Source organism: Megalops cyprinoides, chromosome 9, assembly GCF_013368585.1.
Source record: "Megalops cyprinoides isolate fMegCyp1 chromosome 9, fMegCyp1.pri, whole genome shotgun sequence".
Taxonomy (NCBI): Eukaryota; Metazoa; Chordata; class Actinopteri; order Elopiformes; family Megalopidae; genus Megalops; species Megalops cyprinoides.
Genome location: NC_050591.1, coordinates 15496938 through 15519855, shown reverse-complemented (window position 1 = coordinate 15519855; position 22918 = coordinate 15496938). Strand labels below are relative to the sequence as shown.

General features: G+C 44.1%; 1 protein-coding gene across 1 annotated transcript in view; it reads left to right on the top strand.

The window, feature by feature from the left end:
* The first annotated feature begins 200 nt into the window (after positions 1-200).
* npas1 (neuronal PAS domain protein 1) overlaps positions 201-22918 on the top strand; it is a 28565-nt gene continuing 5847 nt past the window's right edge. Inside the window, exons 1-8 of the mRNA XM_036536403.1 lie at positions 201-228; positions 7789-7953; positions 9264-9502; positions 16847-16914; positions 18679-18768; positions 21207-21381; positions 21826-21938; positions 22469-22665. Of these exons, the coding sequence (XP_036392296.1) occupies positions 7859-7953; positions 9264-9502; positions 16847-16914; positions 18679-18768; positions 21207-21381; positions 21826-21938; positions 22469-22665 (977 nt within the window). The 5' untranslated portion in view covers positions 201-228; positions 7789-7858. The remainder of the gene's footprint in view (positions 229-7788; positions 7954-9263; positions 9503-16846; positions 16915-18678; positions 18769-21206; positions 21382-21825; positions 21939-22468; positions 22666-22918) is intronic.

Genomic DNA, 22918 nt, shown 5'->3' with positions numbered 1-22918 from the left:
GCGCGCGCACACACACATATACACGCAGTCACACAAACACGCACGCAGGGAGCTGAGCGCTTGCATCTTTTGTGAGAGCTGGGGGAACGTTCGGTCCTGACCCCTGAGAAAGCGCGTGTGGATCCAGGGAGGGCCACAGCCCAGGGGCAGCTCATCGGGACATCTGGGAAAGCGGGGGGTGGGGGGACATCCAGGACAGAGGGGTGCAGCGCTGGAAATGCCCATCAGGTAAGTTCATACCCGAATACGGCAACTAACTCCTTCTGTTCAACATCACACACACACACAAAATCAAAGAAACTTCAACAGTGTTTGACATGTCCAGCATGGTAGTATTTACCAGGGATGTTTTGGCACCCGGCTGATACGTGATCATAATGTTGTGGCAATGTTTTTATCTCACTTCAGTCCCATGGCAGTGTGGAGAGGTTACTGGGCTCAGCTGGGTTTAAATGTGGGCTTTTTAAAGGACAGAGTGAAGATGCGACACGCTGAAATGTTGTGATTTCACTGTGCACGTGTTTCCTGAGGGATGTTTCAGAAGGAACAGGGAGCCTGAAATCTTCTATTGCACTTTTTAAGTAGTGTTTCTTTCTTTACAGTTAGGTGAACAAATATCTCCACTGACTGAGGGCACATTTGGGAAATGGAATATATTTAGCCCGTCATCTTACTACCACTAGTGTATTTACTTTTTACTTATTCAAAATGCAGAGGGAACTGTGAATGTAGACATTACAGTAGGTGTCTGGAGTGTACACTCTGATTCTAATGGACTGGAATATTTCAGTAGGATTTGGCAAAACCTACAATTAATCTGATTATGGGGTGACTAGAAAACAACAAACGTGAAAACTTTTATTTTCATGTTTTTGAGCGACCCCGTTCAGACACACTCTTGTCATGAGATTTCATTCCGTCACTGGCCCGAATTGCGGCAAATATGATAAACCATAGCCTTCACAGGAGTCATTTAATGGAAGCTTAAACATTTGCCAGATCATCTCTGTGTGTTATTTCTTACAACTCAAGTCAAATTCCTCTGGGTTTAGGTTTTTGTACCCTCATGGTTTTCTAGACGTCTTGCCAAGATGTCCTTTTTTATTTTGATTTTTGCCCAATTCATTGTTTTGTGTGCATTTCAAAATGTCAGTACTACTCTATACAAAATGACTGTGGTGCACTTAAACAAATATGAATGAATATCTACTTTTGCCCTCAAATGGGTGACAACTGCTCACCCACACAATGGACAGAAAGAAAGATTTGCTGTGGGCTATGGTTTTAAGATTGTATAACCTGTGGGAGCGTTGTGGCCAAGTATTGAGAGTCTGAAGCCAGTTTTAGACGTATCGAGGACCTACAGGCCACAGTGCATTCCAGGCTGTGGCATTTAGCCATTGCAACACTGATGATTTCATTTGAAACCTGACAAATACGTTGGTTTTAAGCATAGGAGTAATACCTTGATTTCCTTGTTGAATTGCAATGTTGCAAAGAACTAATGCTGTACTTAGGGTCAGAGGTAGGGATGTAATGGCAGGCATGAGGTTTATAGACATACAGTATATGTATAGAAATTTGTGGGATGTGAAGTTTCCTTATGAAGAGGTCCTATAGGACAGGACCTTCCATAATCTTATTGGGGGCTTTTGTTGATACAGTTGATACTGTATGCGTCTGTTGTGATTCTTATGGTAACTATCTCTGCAAACCAGTAACATCCTGCACAAATGCAAAGAAAACAAGAAGTGAATACGAAAAAACATTTGAAATGAGCACCAAAGGCTACATAAGTGAAGCACATCAATGACAAAAAATCTGGACATTTTCTGAATCAAATAATACGGTGTCAGTTATTTTTCTGCCTCCTCATTCCCAGTTATTTAAGCCCTGAACATATTGCAACAATCTAAGAGGCACTGGTTTAACCCAACCCGTGTCTGTTCACAGATTAAACTGCGACTGTAGCCCAACCCTTGATATGGGACGCTTTGCAGTGGCTGTCCAGGTACTTATGTGGAACCAAGGTGAAATGACCTCGGGTTTGACTGAGAGTTTCTGGGTGCCGGAAACCTGTGAGATGGGTGTGGTCCCACTTGTTTTGAAGGTGTAAGGCTTCTTTCCAGGCCTGTGTAGGCATGTCGTGGTTCCCTCGCAGCATGGGGTCCCAGACCCACCCCCTGGAGCAATCCCGCACCTCTGATGTGCCTATATAACCTTCAGCCCTTAAGGTCCCAATGTCCTTGAGTTGTGAGTGATTGATAAAGCTAGAAGAGCTAGATTGATAAAGAGCATTGTCCAATCAGTGCATGCAAATGCAGGGTCAGGCAGAGGAGAATGACAAGGCAGACAGGATTGGTGTCAGACAGACAGACGGACAGGATTGCTATCAGACAGACGGACAGATAAGATTGCTGTCAGACAGATGAAGTCAAGTCAGGCAGTCAAATGAACAGAAACAATGTCAAACACACACAGTCAGACAAACAGACTGGCTGGAGACAGACAGAAAGACGGACAGGAACTGTACTTCTTTGTGATCAGTGGGGTGACCAAGAAACAAAAGCAGAATTGAAAGGACAGGAGAAGTAAGTAGAGGGATGGGTAGGGAGACAGAGAGGGGCAATGTCAGGCAGACAGGTGTTTTGTCATGCACACAGAAGCAGGGAGAGACAGGAGAGGTGTCTTACAGACAGACAGAGAGGAATGTTGTCTGACAGACAGAGAGACAGACGGGAGTGGTGACAGACAGCATCTGTGTCAGCGCTGTGCTCTTCTGTGTCACACTCCACTGACCTGATCTCTGGTCAGCCTGTCCACTCTGCTCCACTGTGACTCCTTATGTAACCCTGCTGCCACTCACAGTGCTGTCTGCTGACAAACACACACACACATACACACACATGCAGGGGTGCACACACACTCACATACACTTACACATAGAATACATACACACACACATTGAAGCACACACACAAACATGAACTTACATGTACACACTTTCACTTACAGACATATGCATACACACACACACACACATACAGCACATGCACTTACATAGATACACACACATTTTCTCATAGATACACACATACACACACAGATACTTTAAAGCTCTCATGCTCACATACAGACACACACATTTTGCAGTTATAAGTTTATACTCACATACCCACACACAAACACAAGGTTTATATAACACTGTAATTGCCAGCTGAACTTTGACATTTCCTTTATGTTAATCTATGGAGGGGCTGTCAACCTCTGTGTTGCCCTCTGGATGGGAGCTGTGGGAAGGGGGCAGCATTGATGTTGCAACTTAAGGACGTAGGCCAGCTGTTGGACACTACACTGTAAATAAACTTGAGCTTTCCACTGTGTTTCAACTCTGTGACAGCCTTCATCTGATTTCTTGTCATATATTAGAATGTGTTATCAATCTAAGTTAGTATCATTCTGTCTGCTGTTGGTACCTCATTGATTCTTGAGTGATTTTTCTGTAGTACAGGAGTGCCTTAGAGTTCTGAAGTAACAGTCTACATCTGTTTTCGGGCCCAGTTTGATTTTGACCTGGCTAGTATGCTAACTTGCTAACTCGTTTCAGGAAGCAAATTATCTCACTCTTGACTTCGGAGACAGGAGTTGCATCCTGTTTTCCTCACAGAGTGGATACCTGGGCCGGCCAACTGTGGTCCTCAGTATCCTGCAGGTGTTTGCGGTTATCTTTATATCTCCATTTAATGCACAGAGGGGAAAGTCTCTGTAATCAAACTGGTTATCGATTCTATTAGATGTTTCACAGCTCAGTTAGAATGAATACCATCCAGACTTGGGCCCTTGTGGGTTTTTGAGGAACCTTTGGGTCCGGGTTATTTTGGAGAGGGTCCTCAAGGTGACCCTGGTCTATGAGGGAGCTTTCAGAACCTGGCACTTCGGTTCTGCAGGACCATCCCACGTGGATTTGCGCCAACTGCCGTCAATTGATCCAGAAGTTGAGTCCAAAGCGGATGATCTGACTTTCAAATATTCACTTCAAACGAGTTTTGGGATGAAAAGTGCTAAAAGGCCCTGAGGACACGAATCCGTGCATAGACTTTTATACAGAGACACTGGTTTGTGTTTCAGAACTATCTCCCGACGTGGGTACCCATATTTAAACACAATGGGTCTCCGTGTGCTCACACTTCATATGTTTTGTTCAGCAATACTGGTATTAATTTGTACTTAATATGTATGTAATATATCACTAAACATTTTGTGTATATAATTTATAATAAATCATGAATATGATATATCACTTATATAACTCAATATATTTTTTACATTATATTACTGCTCAGCATAAATTGTATTTATAAAAGATCTGCATGCAATGTTTTTTGTAAAGATGAGACTAATATTTCAGAAAAATACTTATTTCTGAGAAATTTTGCTATGATGGGAGTATTTTATACTTACCTGTAAAACATCACTACAGGTGAGATATGAGATACAGGGGAAAGGCTGATCAGTGCATTTATTTTCAACATTGCAATCGACAAGACTCTTATGGCAGCAACTCCAAAAAGAAAATAAATTTGTAACAGGACTGGATTTTGCTCTTATTTCAGCCCATAGATTAAAAATGGTGATGTCTAGGTCGAAATAATTTCAGTGACTACATTCATGACATATACACACTCATTATTACTATAATACATTGAGAATAAAGATTGAAACTTTTCAACATATTCTTAAATTACATTGTGTCTGATGATAACAAGAAAACAGATTTCACAAAATGGTCAGACACAAAACATCTGTTGAATATATCACATGTTCATGCCCAACCTGAAAATACTAAGATTCTTCCCTCATCTTTACAGACAGATGTACTAGAGCAACCCAGCACCTAACAAAAAACTGAAAACCTGGCAATCCTGCAGTATCTGGCAACCTAAAACTCATCCTCACATGTAACATATCTCCACTGAGCGTGAGTGTTCATAAGGTGTGTCAGCCTCCTTAGAGAGGAAGCCCTTGAGTGAAGGCAGTTATAGTCTGAGGACCTCACAAACAAACACCTGCAGTGTGGACAGGACAGTTTGGCTGGTGCTTTAGTGGTCCCAGACTATGTATCTATGTGTCATTGCTGGTTCTGGTGTTTTCTCCTTCTCACATCCAATGTGGCATGCAACGTTCCTGGGTTCATCAGCACTGGTAAGCGACATGGTCTAAAGGGAGTCCAGCTCACAGCTCACAGGTCCCAGCAAGAGATGTCAGTATGCCCGGCTAAAGCCCTAGGTGCCCGGGACAGAGAAGCAATCACACTCCGTAACAGGCTCTGTCAACTTCCAAAGGTATACTGAGACATTTTAGCCCTTATATTTAGCCCTTATCCTGTAGAATTGTAGCATAGGTGGAAATAATTCCAAGGCCATATACTCAGGAATAATTTATGACCTCTGTCAACACAAACACTAGGAAGTGTTACAGTGAAAGTGAAGTGAAACCAGTGAAACAAAAAAAAAAAAAGATTTTAAAAAGGGTCCCAAAGTGAAGCAGAAAAGCTTTTTGATGACATAATTGCTTGCTTTTACTCTATAGCGGGTACTTTGGCAGGATCCAGAGTGCGTAAATAATTTCTGAAATGATAGCTACCGAGAGCATTTTGGTTACTCTCAACCTCCGCTCTCAGAGTCCATGAGTCTGGCGTTCTGCTCAATAACACTTTATGAATCTTTATGAATTAGAGTGGGGGAGTCAAACCCAGTGTCTGGACAGCCAGGTGTTGGTAGTAGCATATTTATGTTCCAACAAGTTCCCTGGACTTAATTAGCCCAGTGAGTTCATTAGGCACATAAACTTGCACATGCACATTCCCCAAAATGCACTGCTTTAAAACAATTGCTCTTTTGGATTACAGGCATAATTGTAAGATGCAATACATCATTTACAAAAATGTAAAAAAGAAAGCAATGATTAGAATGATTAGACTTAAGCAATTAAGTGCATGGTTTGGATCAAAAGCATGGACTTCAGTTTGACATCCCTGACTGAATAAATGCCTTTGTGCCCTTGCTTCTTTCACATTGCCTACACCTTGGCAATGAAAGGACAAAAAAGGCCAGTCCCTGCGGAGGCTAATAGGAAAGAGATAGACACATCAGTCCACGGCAATCGCGCCAAACTTTTCCGTCCGCAGCAGATGCAGCACCACAGTGTTCGAATGCACTCAGTCTTCAGGGAGGGGCGGAGCACACTAACGAACCTCTGACAGCTGGAGGCTCTAATTAACAATTCCCCACTGAACGCAAACAGTAATTGAGCCAAACTGGTGCCGCGCCTATGCAAATGACGGCGAGCACGACATCACGCAGGGGGTCCGTTGGGTTTCCGGGGTGGGGGCAAAGTGGAACCCCCGTCCCAGAGGGGTCAGACCAGCAAACAAACATTTAATGTTGTCGCAAAGTTGGCGCAGTGTTAGTTTTACTGCAACATTATGGAAACATTGTGGAGATGTTGTGTTCCACTTCGGGGATGTCTGTCAGAATGCCAGAGGGAGTGTAGTGCTTAAGACAAAAAGAACTGAATCCATCTTGTTTGGTTGTACAGTTATGTCTTTAACTGTCCTTTATAAATCAATGTCTTCTTTGCAAGTTCATCTTTATCTTCCTTTTTATCTGTATTTTAGAAAAATAACGAAAAGGACGAAAGGTGTTTGGAAAGGCAACCCCAATGTTAGCTATTATATTTTAATGTTTTATCAAATAAGCTTATTTGAATTGAAATGAGCAAATCTTTTTGGATCCTGGCACAAACTGTATCTGAGAGAGACTGCATGCATGGCAGGTTTTTCAAGCTTGTCCTGTGCATCCCCGATTGCAGGAGCTAGACCAGGGCTATGAAGTTAATTGAACAATTACAGGGAAAGACACCTCCATTATTTCCCCGGCACTGTCAATGGAGATAGCCATGGCAGACCGGTGGAGAGGGGAGATTAGATAAAGAGACACAGATAAGATGCAGCGATAAGCATATTGGGCAAGATTGGCGGGGGAAAAACCCTTCTGCACGCGCACACGCGCATGCACACAGGCATGTCATTTTTTCACCATGCCCGTTTTTTTGTCTACCTCCTCCTACGCCTTAGCTCTGAATGCGTGATGGCCGCAGTGAGCTGTGCGTGGGGTTGATCTTGATGCGTGCGTGCTGGGCCGGTCTGCCACCACGGCTCAGTGCTCCGGTTCTGCTGACCCAGACCCGGCGAGAGGGCAGCTGTTGCCCGGAGCAGGGCACCAAGGGTGCTGGAAGGCACTCCGGCCCTTTAAATGTCACCGGAGCAGGCGCGCGAGGGGGGGACCAGCCAGCTGGCGCTGGGAGCTCGAGGAACTGGGGGACCTGGAGGGGGGGAGGGGCGCCGTGCGAGTGTGTGTTTTAGGGGCTGTAAGTATGGGCAGGTGTGACCCCCACAGACTTTCCTTATCTGAAGGGAAAGCAGGGGAAACCCCTCCCTTTGAAAGTTATCCGCTTTCATTCTGAGTAAACGGCTGTCTGTTCTGTGACAGTTTCAGTTCTACATAGGCTTGTGTGAACTGTAAGCGTAAGGAGAGAGTGGGACTGAATGGTCAGTGCAGGAAAGCAAGAGGTAGAGGCAAGTCAGAACTTCCACTGACATCTGCCACGCTCCTTGTGTTTTCTTGATCCTCCTGCTTCTCCTTCTCCATATTCCTCTTCATCCCTGACTCCTCCTCCTCCTCTTCATTACCCCTGTGACTTACGTGACTCCTCCCCTCTCCCCTGCAGGAGGTCTTGGTTTCACACAGCCCCGGCCAATCACAGCCTGCGTTAGGGGTGGCGGCCAGCGAGCGCTGGAATGGCGGCCATGCCGTTTGTCAGCGAGGGGAAGTGTGTCAGCGTGGAGTGGGACTTTCTGCAGGGACTGCTGGCTAAACCACCTACCCTGCCCTGGTAAGAGTGACAGCCACACACAAACACACACACACAAATGTGCACACAAGCATACTGTACATTCACAGAAATACATAGACATAATGTCTTTCACACCCACACACACACTTACACACACACACAATGGCACATACACACACTCTCTATTATTCTCTCTCTCTCTCTTTTTCTCTTTCTCTCTCTCACACACACACACACACACACACATTCAACATTCATTCATTTCATTATTAGCAGATTACCTGAATTTACCTGTAATTATTAATGTCTGGCCATTTATAGAAGGATATAAAAATGGAGCAGAATCAATGAAGATCTATTGATTGTGTTTTCCTGGGGTCATGCCAGCATCATTGTAAGTGGCTGTGGTAGTCCAGACACAGCTATTCCCAGGTGTCGCACGCACACACGCACACACACACACACACACACACACTACAGGAGCCGTCCTGCTCCCGCTTCTCTGGCCTTGGATTCAGAATCAATGACACAGACATTGGGAAACGCTGTTCCTTTGTTCTAAAAGAGACGTAAATTGTAGTCGCCGCGACAACATAATTCCACCACTCAGGCTCCATTGAGAGACTCGATTGCCAATAAGAGTGACAGGCTACCTGTGCCCGCTGCTCTCTCAGTGACACCCCCTCATTGATCCCGCAAACAGGCCTGCAGCCCGCTGCAAAGGAGAGATTACAGAAATAGGATTACCAGGATGCTACCACTGTACACGCTGCATCAGTCGAATGTGTGCAACAGCCGGATGGCTGTGCTGGATTGGTTATTTAAGGGCATGTTATAGAAAAGTCTGCAACCAATAGACAATTCATGTTTTTTTCTAGAAATATTTATGAAGAGGAAAAACAATTACTTCCTGCCTCTGTCTTTACCATTAATAAGAACAGTAAGAGGAACAACAATACCAGTATTGCAAATAATAATGATAGCATGTTATTATTATTATTATTATTATTATTAGTAGTAGTAGTAGTAGTAGTAGTAGTAGTAGCAGTAGTAGTAGTACTATCAATGTAGCTATATAATGACATTGATGATAATAATAAAAAAAATAATAATAATAATAATGTGACGTAATATGATTATTATATTTTATTATACTTTATTTTGATTATAGTAGCTGATTTTAAAGTGGACTGTTCCATTGTATAGGTTATCCTTTGATCAGATCACTTCCAAGCCCCACCTGTCTGATCTGTACCAGGCTTACCCTGTATCTCTCTTCATCTATTTCACTATTTCTCTCTCTTGCAATTCCATTCCACCTCTCCGCTCACCTTCTCCCTGTACCCCAGCCTGCAGAATCTGAGGAAGGAGAAGTCTCGGAATGCTGCACGCTCCCGCCGTGGGAAAGAAAACTTTGAGTTCTTCGAGCTGGCAAAGATGCTGCCGCTGCCCGGAGCCATCACCAGCCAGCTGGACAAGGCCTCTGTCATCCGCCTCACCATTAGCTATCTGCATATGCGCCACTTCGCCAGCCAGGGAGACCCGCCGTGGAGCCCCCTGCTGGAAGGAGGACCCAACTGCACCAAGGGTAGGGTAACTCATGACAAATATAAAGTGGAGACAGGGGCATTGGGTTTTCACATTTACAGTTTCTCAGTGGCTATTTTTCCATATTTTTTATCTCCTTATGTATATGTATGTATATATACAGGGAATAGACAAAATAATGGAAACATGCATCATATGCAACATGAATATTTATTAACTGATAACGAGCTGGGCTGCCCTTTGTCTTCAGCATAGCTTCATTGCTTGAAATTCTCTTACACAAATTTTTAACTGTCTTTAGTGGACTGTTACACCATTCTTTGAGAATGAAAGCTTCCAGTTCTTTGAAAGATGAAACAGGTTGAAATCTATTTCTCACTCTACTTGCCAGATTGCACCATAAAGGTTCAGTGATGCTCATATCTGGTGATTGGAGAGGCCATGTAAGGTGTTTGACCTCATCCTTGTGTTCATGAAACCATTCTTGAATCCATTTAGCAGTGTGTATGTGATCATTATCATCCTGGAAAATGGGAGCATTCTGAGGAAAGAGTGTTCGGGTGCACCTAGTTGCCTAAAATGGGTTCACGTTCCTTGGCCGTAATACCATGCAAAGGACCCAATGATTCCCATGACAGGGCTGCCCATACAATAACAGACACACCACTGTGTTTAACAGTGGGGAACAGGCAATGTAGGTTAAAGGTTCTTTTGGGTTCTTCCAAACATTTTACTTGAGTACAAGCAGTTTCCGAATGGCAACCCTACCGTAAATATCAGCTCTGTGAAGCTCAGGGCCTACAGTTTTCGCTGAGAGTGGGTTAAGGAGGTGTAGATTCATTTCTGTGGTGATTTTTGAGTCCATCTTGTCCATCTTCTTAAATTGATATCGATATGTAGATACAGTAGATTGATATTCAATTTTATATATCTGATGGTATAAGGTTATTATTATTAAGTTAATTATCTTGAATTACATTTATTTCATTGGACTAAAATTAGCATGTGCTAATTCTATTTCCTTTACCCTAGTACAGCAGTGCCTTCCACTGCATAAAGATGTGTTATTCATTTGAATTCTGAATTGGAATGAAATAGGTTGTCTTTTGGCCAGATTGCATGAGGCAGTGAGATATTTTTCCTTTTGTTCTCATGTACAGAACACTATCTCTCTCCTCATGGCTATTTGAAGAGGTGCTGCCAAAGAAATTATTTACTGCATTGCAATGTTGAAGTCCGAAGAAAGCAGAGAGCTACAGTCACAGATATTGTGTTTACTGACCAGATACACAGCCACTGTATGTGTGCTTAGAGATGAAAATCCTATGTGAATATATAAAACCCACGGACTGTTAAAATACATCCTCATAACTAGCAAGTAACAGCTCATTACAGACTTTATGAGGCATTTGGTCACTAGGACTGAGATTCCGCTGTATAGCATATTCAGTTTTCCTCTCACACATGATTGGCAACTTCACCGTAAATATCTACGTAGATGTTGGAGCTTAAGAGAGAGAGCTTGAGAGAGAGAGAAGTAGATGAAGAGAGAGGAGTGATCTGCATGATTTGCAATTATGAAAATTAACTATATAATGAGGAGAACATAATTACAAGGGTTGTTCAATTGCTATTATTTCTGAGGGGAAACAATCCAGATACAATTAGACTGTATGTGTGATATAAAAGGAGCGCTTGTGGACATTTAAATGTGTGAAGGGATGTGTATATGTGTGTGTATATATATATATATATATATGCAGTATATATATGTGTGTGTGTGTATGTTTGCGTACTGTATATGTGCATACATATGTGTGTATGTATGCTTGTTTGTGTTCACATGCATGTGTGTATGACTGTGTGTAAGCTAGTGAAAGCGGATGTGTGCATGAGAGCTTCATGTATGTATGCATGTGCTTCTCAGTGTGTGTATGAATTTGTGTATGTGTGTATTTAAAATAGAGTGGTCAGTGGTACAAGTAGTTAAAATGTGCATACAGACAGATACAACAGTTCATGGAGGGTAGGATTATTTTTGTTTGAGCGCTGAAGGAGTGCTGGCCAGCACAAATTTACAATATTTCCTGGTGATTACATGACACACAGTGTTTCCTGTACTTGCCCATAATCCATTTGGTGCTTTTGTGCCGTCAGGGCACCCTGCATCCATTCTGCAATGTATTGAAGGGATAAATACCCAGTCATTACTGCACAATTGACTCTAGATAGATAGATAGATTTATTGTCATTGCACAGAGTACAATGAAATTGAGTAGCAATCCTGACAGTGCATTCACACATAACAAACAGCAATTAAAAATAGAAAAGAGTTCAAGCTAAACTATATATATATATATATATATATATGCATATATATACGCACACACACTGGGGTCCAAAATTATTGGGACACTCACTTTTTTTTCTGAAAACCCACAATATTTTTGCTGCATATTCCATCAGATATTGGGAAAGTCATATTTATGTCGATTTCAATTTCAGCTTCATCTTCTGTGACCATGTTCCAACCTTATTAGGTTTATATAGGCTTCAGTATGCATGTTCAATTAGGGGGCAGGGCAACGTTCAATCAGGCCTAATTGAAGTGATGGTCATTTTTGTTCACTTGTCTGCACTTAAGTATGTAGGTACCTTTTAAAATTAAGTTAATGTCATGAAATTGTCAGTTTGTTTGGCAGAATTAATGTCATACATATTATTAAAATGTTGGAAATAAGGGTAGTCATCAGGCAATCGTGTGCCAACCACATAAAGAGATGTTTTGAAAATGTCAATAGTTGTAACTGTTTTCGCCACACCATAAATTAGGTTTTATCATTAAAAGGCTGAGATATTGCACTTCAGGATATTGCACATTTACTGATTTGCAGTGGCCCTATGTACAAGTAGTGCAATTAGGAATATATACATACAAAAGTGCAGTGTTCTATAAATGTAACTGCAAGTATTACAGTATTATTGCTATCGTGGTTATTGGTCAATCTAAGTAGGATTTTCAATGATTATCAATAAACAGCTTATTTTTTCATGCTGACATAGATACATCATGTGCAACCTGCACCCGGTGTGTCTGTTGTTCATGACTGTACTACCCCACCTGATGTACTACTATGTTAGTGCATCAGGTGTACCATGCAGTATCATTGGACTGAAATTGTTACTCAGATTTGAACCAACCACTTGATTTCTCGATGAGTGCCAAAAGAAATTTGATCGACTGAAAAAAGCAATCCACTGACATTATCAATTCTCTGTGCTGTATGAACACCTAACTGGTGTTGGGCATCTTGAAAAGTGGATGGGATGCTGTATCTTTCAATTAGTGGTCAGTATTTTTCAGTCTGTAGTTGGTGTGGCTCATCTGAAAACTTCAGGTTATCTGAATAGCAAAAAAGCATTTGTCAATGAAAGTGTTTCACTGAAGATTTGTTGGCTGGATTCTCCAAAGAGAATTCTTTGACATGTAATCCCAGCTACAGTCTTTGTATCAGTTCACAAGGAGCTAATCATTTGTATCACTGAAATGAATATTTTATGTTTACTGAGAATTTTAGTGGTATGATGAGCAAGAGAGGGATACGGGTGGTATGCTGGTTCAATTCCACTGGTGGAATCTGCTCTGGAGTCCAGCTGTAACTGCAGGAATCTGGGAGTCTGGTCGCGATGTTCTCTGCTGGGGGGGTTGAAGGGGTGGGGGTCCAGTGTGAGAAGAGGAGGGGGGTTGGGAGGTGGCTGGGATGGATTGGGGGGTGGTGGTCGTGATGGAGGGGGTATTTGGGGGTTGGGGGGGGGAGTATTGTGGCTTTTGTCTGCTTTGCACGTTTCAAAGCCAGTCTTGAAAAATGAATAGACAGAGGAAAATCAATTGTATGACCTTCACATGGCGAGAGATAGAGAGAGGGAGAGAGCGAGACACATGGGGGAGGGGGGGGTGGGTGAGGGAGTGAGAGGACACGCGGGGGGAGGGGGGGAGTAGAATGGCACGGAGACACTTCATGGCATTTTTATTCAGTTTGTGTGTGCATGGTGGGAGGGGGGGCTGTCTGCACATGGAGTGGAGCTGGGCACACTCACCAAGCCATCAGACCTGAATAAGACTAAAGTAATCATATTTACAGGGATGAATGCGAGAAGAGTCCTTTACGTTTACAGACTGATCCATGTTTGTTCATTTTCCTGGATCGTAGACGATCAATATTATCACTACTCATATAAGTGATGAATCACAGTTGCAGCACCAGCCATTTCTACTTCAAAGAGAGGAAATGGAGAACTGATTAGGCATTACACAGGGAAAAAAAGATTTGTTGTCACAGAGATTTAGTTGCAAATACAGGATTTAAGCTATGGAGGCATTACAACTGTGTCTGTTGGACTATGCCACATTGTACAAGATTTTCCTCACCCTAGAAGCCCGCAGGCTCATGCACTCAGCCTATCAAAGTATTGGCCTGGTTAGACCTGTTGAATCCATGCAACCTTCTCAGCCTTTTGGTATTTTTGCTGCAGGAAAGGAGCAAAGGTGTTTTAGCAGGTGCTGTAGTCAGTCTCGATATGCCTGGAGGGTGGTGAGTGTTTGAATGTGACCTGCAGTATCCAGCTGTTATTCACAACAGCTACTCATAACATCCAGACTGCCTCCCCATTGCCTTCCTTTTTACCCGTTCGTGTGTGAGTGTTCCTTCCTCTGTCTGTCTGCCTCCACTTTCACGTTCTCTCGCTCTCTCGTTCTCTCTCAGTCCACCTCCCGTCTCCGCTGCTGCACCCGCTCCAGTGCTCTGCCTCTCTCCTCCACGTTCTCGGCGTCTGCCTCGATCGCGTTAATTCCCCGCATTTAAAGCGGCGAGAGCTTTTAAGGGACGTTAATTGCACTCAAATTATGTTCGACCGGAGAAGGAACGAGGGGAGCGCGCGCGAGAGAGAGAGGGATGGCAGGATGAAAGGATAATTGCAGGGGGAGAAGGACGCCGCGATTAGGGTCGTTCTCTCCCTGTCTCTCCATTTCAACCCTGTCCGTTCTTAAGGCAACGGGGAGGTGGGGTGGGGTAAGTTGCGGGGGGGTTGGGGGGGTTGTTGAATCTGCAGCCCAGTCAACGAGTTGCGAGGTAATCAAGCTATTATTCGCACAAGAAAACTGAATTGACAAAACTTATGGAGAAAAGCTCTCCGTGTGAGCGTGATATGTCTGGTCTCCATAGTTACCTCCTAACTTGGTTAAAAGGTCGACTGGTTGGGGGAGTGACGGGATTGGGGTGGGGGAGGGGTGTGTGGGCTGAGACATAATTATGTATAGAACCGAAGCATAAAAATCACGCAGGCAATTTCCCTTTTTTACACCTTCAAAATGTCAAGGAACCCCAAAAACTGACCTCAGAGTCACAATGTAATTAACTTACAGGACGGCATTTGAGTCGCTTCAAAAATGATATCACCACCGGAGTTGAAATCGTTAGTAGCTAATGGAAGCCAACTACAACCATACCCAGGCGGTCAGACTCCCTCAGTCCCACTGCAGCAAGTCTGGTTTCCCAATTATTACATGTCACATATATGAAGCCTGGCCAACTCCACACCGAGGCCTGTTGCTCTTGATCACATTTTGCGGGCTCATCCGAGCGTGTTTTGTAAATATCCCAACAACCGCCAGTGCATTCATCAACTTAATGGATGATGTCAATCTGGCTACTTCCTGTGAGATGGCATTTTGCACATTCATTCAGCAGACGGCCCAGACCGACCACGAGACACGGGTTGGGGGTGGGGGGTCGTACCCCGCTGTTGGCTAGCCCACACGTGGTCCTGTTGGGGACAGGCGACGGGCCCCCAGCCCCCAACCCCCCAACCCCCACCTGCCCCAAGTTCTAGGCAGGGTCTCTCTGCAGACCCCCTTTCAGCAGTCTAAATGGCCAGGCTCATTTATATTCCTGTGCTGTCACAGAGGGGGACCCCACCGCACAATGGCATCAGGGCTTTGTCACACAGCTGTGTGTAGTGTTTGTGTCGAGTCTGGGCTGCCAGGCCTCACTTTGTACACACATACCCACGCCACGACACACGGAATGCGAGGCCGCCCTGCCTAACTTTAAACTGGGTTTCTCTCGGCGACGGGCAACTCTTGTTGATGTTCTAGAGTCGAACCGCAGAAGGGCCAAGTTCAATCTCCCCACAAAATGCTTTAGCCTCAACATTTATGGACGCATTCCTTTTTAATGGTGCGAATGCCATGGGAGAGAGCAACACAACCTTATTATTTGTGGGACTGCATTCAGGTCAAACTACTTTTTCGGAGGATAAAGTGATGTGTTTGTATGAATCCAGATCTATTTCTAACTTCAACATAGCTGTGATAATGTGAATGCATCTGTAATCTAGATGGCTATCTTCCAAGATGGCTGCCATAAGACGTTTTCTCCCTGTTAAAGAAAAAAAAAAAAAAACATAATGGAGTGTTTGCGCGTGCTAATCGAAGAGCATTTCCTAATGTTCAGCCTGAATTTTGGCTAAAAAAAGGAAGTAAGCGTGATTCATGAATATGCCTCTGGTGTCCTGACTGACGCGCAACCCTCCCCTCCTCCATTGAGTGGGTGAGTTCTGCGGCATGCTGATGTCACTCCTGCTGCTGCTGTTTCGTTTAACAAAGCGATTTGAGACGCAAACATCCTGTCCCTGATCTTCAGTGTCTGCGATGCATTAGACTTTGCTGCGCTGAAATGCTGGGTTAAAAGCACTCCCGCCTCCAGATGCTGTCTTTACTCTCTGTACTAATGTACAACAAACCAAAAAAAAAAATCAGGAAACACTGTACTACCAACTGAAAGCAATGTCTATTAAGGTGCTTTGGTGCTGCAAATTAATATTGTCTGTTTTTAGAAAATTCCTGTAAGGGGCAGGACAGTCAATGCTTCTCAATTTTAGCCTTCAAACCTCTTTGAATTCTGAGATTTGTCATTATGGACTCAAGAACATTCCTTTGTGCTATACTCAGGAAGGATTTTAGATCGCTACTATGATAATGTGTTATAAATGTCTTACTAAATCAGTATGAGCATCTATTAGTCAATGGTGCAAATGCATAAGTAATTGCATTTAGCCCATTGGCAGCAAATGAAAATGTTATTTACCACAATTTGTAATGTCTAAACTTTATAGGTTTTGCTTTCTTCATTAGGTTATAATTTGTATTATGTGACAATTACTACAATAACAAACATCATCAAATCACATGATTTACTGTTATGAATAATGTTATGTTATGTGGGTGTGTGGAAATCATTGTGCGTATGCCCGGGTGGTGTGTCTGACAGCCTGTTGGACATGTGCCTCAATAATGTGTGTTTGTTTTCTCTGTGTAACCCAGCAGTGCGTCGTACCTCTCAGTCCTTGGCCTCTGACATGTTCGAGCAGCACTTGGGTGCACACCTACTGCAGGTAAGACGGTGTGGGTAGTGTCCTCCATAAACTACTGACTCTAGATCAGATTATGCTTTTCCCTCATACTGGTTTGTAATTTGTTAAACCAATCCTAGATCACCTGTTGTTTGCCAAAGGAATCTTGAAATCTATTTGGACAGACAGCACTGCTGGCCCATTATGTTAATATTGCACCTCTGATACCATGTGTAATAGGGCTTTTATTATCTGCCCTGTTAATGACATGCTCACTTTGCACTGTGCAAACAAATGTTAACTGCATGCCTGTCAGGAAGGGTGATGTAGCGACACATGATGGCCTAATTAGGGCATCTGTACCTTTTGACAGCATTGTAATTTTGCCATACTTCAGCACCTGGCTGTTGTGCAATGGTGTCAGTTGTGGGATACATCCTCACAGGTCACTCAGATAAAGAGGAGGGCAGTGCAGTAACCTAGACTGTCAGACAGGGTGACATTGCTTGGATTGTGCTTTTTAACAGCTCGCTGCCTCATTAGAAGGTCTAGACCTTTTTAGCAATATGGTAATCCACTAAAGTACAGGAGACTGTGGTCAGACTGTTGGAGGGTTCACCCTCCACCATCTCCTCCCCACATATCACAATGTTATTGCTTGTGTAGGATGTTTGGATATTTGGCTCTTCTTTTCTGTTAAGACTGGCATATGTATTCCCTTTTTTTTTTTTTTGCAAAATACGCATACATTATATAGGATGCGGTGTGCGTCCATGTTTTACAATGTTGAAACGATGTACTCGTTCCCACCACCAAGATGTACACAAGTGCTTTGGAATGCACAGTAGTCTGATCTCTAATAATGATCAATACGCATTAAACGTCCAGTGCGATTTATTCCGGGACCATAAAAACTGGCGGCACACTCGGCGACAGCCGAATACCGCCCTGTCCGGCGCGATCGACGTACCGCGAGACAAATGTGAAAGCCCGAGTCTGCGCGAGGGAGGAGGAGGAGGAGAGGAGCGGGGCGCGAGCGGGGAATGCCGTAATGGAAAGCTATGTTAAGACAAAAGAGTGGCGACAGTTAAAACGTGCAGAGAGAGAAGGGCACCGATAGAAATCAAATTAGCGCTTCAGAAAACTGTGTGATTCTTTCTTCCCTGCGTCCTCTGCCAGTAATAACTAGATAATTGCACTTTATTTCCTCACGATTCAGGCTGCTCGCTGCTCCCACATCCCGGCCACTCGCATTTGCATACTGAATGTGTCGGTTGCATAAATTACCACCACTTTAAGCACCACCGCAAAAATAGCAATCATCCTCCAACAAAGTGTCTACCCCCATTCCTCACTTGTGGCTGCTTGTTATTACGATTAATGTTATTCTTTGAAGGAGCCCTCTAATGGGGTTGCTGTATACTTTTCAGTTTTCATTATAATCACATAAAATAATGACTGCCTCTTTCTGTTTTTATTTCTGTGGAGCCTGTCTCACTACACAGTAATTGCAGCAAAGACCAGGTATTTTTTGTTGTTCCAGACATCTTGAGTCTCTTTAGGTCCCTGTTGGTAGACGTTGTATCTTCTGAAGTATGGGGGAAGTCTGTGATATTGTGGTGTAGCGCACTTAGTTGGTTGACAAAGCAGATGTAGGAAAAGTCAATTATTGTGAAAGAGGGTCAGTTTGATGACTTTTCTTATTGCAGTGGTTCATTGTAATTTGTTCATTGAGCACTTTGAAAGCTTAATTACATCAATTTGTCTATTTTCTTTCTATTAATTGCATCTGTGTCCTCTCCACAGTCTCTGGATGGATTTGTGTTTGTGATTAGCCATGAGGGACGCTTTCTCTACATCTCTGAGACGGTCTCCATTTACCTGGGTCTTTCACAGGTGAGAAGCATACACACATGTCTCTGCCCATTGCTCTTGCCTCCAACTGCACATCTTTCAACCTCTAGTATCTCCCATCTCCTCCTGCTGGCTCTGCTATGAGTTCATATTTCTATCAAGGAAAGTGTGTGTGTGTGTGTGAGAGAGAGAGAGCGAGAGAGATTATTGTGACTATGTATATATGTGTGCCTCTGTGTTTGTCTCTCTGTTACCATGCATGTGTGTGTATGTGAGTATGCGTGTGTGTGTGTGAGAGAGAGAGAAAGAGAGAGAGAGAGAGAAGAATGAGTGTGTGCGTCTCTGGAGTGTCTCTCAGGCTGTGTGCTTGCTCTCCAGGTGCTCACCCCTGTTGATTGCCTGTGGCCTCTTGTACTGCGAATGTTAAGTCCTGCCATTTCGCCCAGATGCATAAATAATAACTGTAATTACTCGCACAGCAATCAAAGTGTCGCCCCGGCGTGCAGGGTCTGTCTGGGGAGCAAATCGATAGGCATCTTAAAAGCCACATTGATTGGGGAAAGAAAAAAAAAACACGCAGGGGGATGGGAGGACAGAGGGAGGGAGACAGATAGAGAGACGGAGAGATAGAGATATTTGGAAAAGGGATAGACTAGAAAATAAAAAGGATGAAAGCCTTAGAATTGCCGGCGTAACAGAGGAGATAAAAAGGGGAAGATTTATTCCGACGTCGTCTCATCTTCACCGAGGGTGTGCACATCATTTTTTCTGTCAGATGAGTTATTGACCACTGTGGTTAGCTAATACTGGGGTTCAGCAGGCATAAACACTCACTCAGCTCTAGTTTTTTTTAAATTCTTTTTTTACCCATTGCATTTTAGAAAAAAAAATGAAATAACATCATTAGGAATAATTAGGGCCGGTCTTTTCAAAGGGTTCTGTGGTCAGTGTGTGCAGGAGAGGGAGAGAGGGGGAGGGAGAAAGGGGAGAGAGAGAGAAAAAGTGAGAGAGACTGAAAGAGAGAAAGACATCACCCTCCTAATGCTTCCCTGTAGGTTTTTGTGACATCTCCACAGTTAAACCAACGAGCACGTCAGAGGTATCATTAGAGACAAAAGCTGCTACGTGTAGCTCCTCATGAAGGACACACTCTTCTTCCTCCCTGCCTGGCCAATCTCATAAACTGACCCCCCGTGTCCTGGCAATTCCCAGGACCCTTTTAAACAGTGGGGTTCCTTAGCCGGATTAATCCGGGTCAGGGACCTTGTCCACCTGGGCTACCTGGGACTATAACCCATGACCCCCGGGGTTGCTGGTCCTTCGGCCTCGTCCGTCCCGGTGTCCCCGGCCCTGCGGCTTATCCCCCCACCCCCTGCCGCTGGCGAATTGATCCTGGCCTGGTTAGTATGCAGCCTGCTCCCCCTCCCACCCCACCCACCACTCTCTCTCCTCTCTCATCCGTCAACGCTGGGCCGAGTATGTGTTGTGGACGACTGCCCGGACACCTCATACATATTAAAGCTCTCTGTTATTATTTATACCATGTCTCTCCCTCCCTCTCTCTCTCCCTCCCTCTGCCTCCCTCTCCTCTCTCTGATGGACTTGGGGCAGATGGGAAGGGCCTGTAGGAAGGCCCCTCTCGCTGACAAGGGTGTGTCTGGGTGGTGGGCTTCTGCCTCCACGCATGCAGGGTGTAGAGCTGTCCCACTCACCTACATCCTAGCGAGCTGACAAAGTGGCCAATTTTAAAGGACACTGGAGAGAGACCGCTGGTTGCAGTGATGCCTCTCAATTAGCTAACAACTAATTAAGACCAGGGCTTGATTTAAAACAAAAATAGGGACCCCTCCACCCCTCACTGATTGCTAGGTACAAGCCTCACATTTGTGGAGTTTTTTTTTTGTTTTTTGTTTTAATTGTTTGAGGTTTTGCAAATACCAAGCATAGAGCACCAGCAAAAGCACTCCAAAAATATCCTTTGGGATTTCTGAAAATCCAACAGAACCTTACAGTAAGTTAGCCTAAATTACTGTAGCCTTTAACATAATTACCATAGACAATGGCTTAAATCCAATATATAAATTTTCCGTAAGGGTGAAAAATGTTCATGCCAAAAATTACATAAAATATGTCTTGCACACGCGCACACGCGCACACACTCACACATACACACACCATCTTCTCTGCAACCATAAATCCACAAGTGGTACAATACCTTTCCTGTATTGATCTATTATTTGTGCTTTTCCTTCTGCACGTGTAAACATTGCTTTGAGAACATTTTAGGAGTCTTGTCATGCCAGTAAAGAATATCTTCTAAACTTGAACTTGACTATGACAATACCTCTCTGTTTGGTAGGAATGTGTGCATTTGTTGTTTATTTTTCGACTGGTATGGTTGAAGTTTGGACAGCGGGTAAGGCGTGTATCTGTCTCATTACCATCATTCATGGGATGGCTTCATGTTGGCTGTCTGGCAGGTGGAGCTGACGGGCAGCAGTGTTTTCGACTACATCCACCCCGCCGACCACGTGGAGATGGCAGAGAGACTTGGCATCAGGCCACACCTCCGGGCTGAAGCTGGGTGCCAACAGGCCCACGAGAGCGCCTCCAGCTCTGCATCTACCTCCTCACTGGCTGAAACCCCAGAACCAGGTGACCTGAAACACGAACCTCAAGCCTGGCTCAGACTCAGCCTGCATGCCTCCTTAGTGGAGAGTCCCTGTGAAGCTGGTCTGGCTGCAGTAAACATTGGCGGGTCTTAGCTTCCAGACATTGCGATGGGATGTTGGTTAACAGACACACATTCCAGCATTTGGCTGGAACCAGAAATATCCTATGAGAGCTCCACTTTCCTGTCAGTGTGAAAGTCAATGTATTTGATGGTCTCTGTGGAGTTTTTCTCCCTGATATTTTGTTGTTTTGTGACTCTTATCTGTTCTATCTGTGTCTTTGTTATTTGAATGTCCAACTCAGTGTTGTGATTTTTCTGCAAGTCGTCTGAGTGTGTGTGTGTATGTGTGTGTGTGAGAGAGAGAGAGAGAGAGTGTGTGTCTGTGTGTGTGCGTCTCATTGGATGTTTGTCCATCTCCCCTGCAGCCCCCTCCAGCCCTCCATCCCCTGAGGATGACCCTCCTGACCGGGGCTTCTTCATCCGGATGAAGTCCACCCTGACCAAGCGTGGCCTGCACGTCAAGTCCTCTGGATACAAGGTCCAGAACACTGAAAGCTCACACCGCTTAACGTGTGCTTAATACACAGCCTGCATGTCAAGCCCTCTGCATAGTGGCTCTGACCTGCAAATCAAATTCTTTGGATACAACGTCCTGGACATGCCGCAAAATACTGATCGCTTTGCAGGACACACACTGAGCACACTCATACATATTGCTGTATGTTCCAATATGTTCCATATACCTATATGAGGCTCACCACAAAGTGTACTCACAATAACAATAAAACCAGCCACTAATGTGTCATGTTTTGGTTATAATGGTTAATGATAATTTTCTACCAGTGGTGATGTATTGGAAATATAATCTACAGTAGTGCCAGTGAAAGCAATGTTATTTCCCAGTGGTTGAAGTATAAGGTCAAATTGTGTTGCAAGTTCCAGATAAATGGTACCCCTGAGCACTGACCAAAGATGTTCTGCACATTTCTGTTCATAAATCTCAATTTCAGAAGCAATTGTTTGTGGTCCACAACTTGCTAAAACCAGGCGTTGTAAACTTCCTGTCAGGTGATCCATGTGACTGGGCGGATCCGCTGTCGACTCGCCCTGGTGCCAGGTCCCACCCGTTCGCTGCAGCGGCCGCTGGGATTGGTGGCCCTGGCTCACACGCTCCCGCCCTCCACCCTCAACGAGGTGCGCATGGAGAGTCACATGTTTGTCTTTCGTGTGAACATGGACCTGCAGGTCACCTACTGCGAGAACAGGTAGAGGACGGCCGCACTGCACACATGTACAGTACTTTAACATGATGAACACCTGTATTGTACATCAACATTGCACACCTGTACAGGACATCAATACTGCACACCTGTGCAGTATATAAACAATATGCCAAGGTGCTTTATATTAACACTGCATGCCTACTCTGCACCAACTAACTGTGTATTTATACAGTACACATGAACCATACATTAACATTACACCTTTATAGAAAATCTACGGTGAATTCAGCATTGA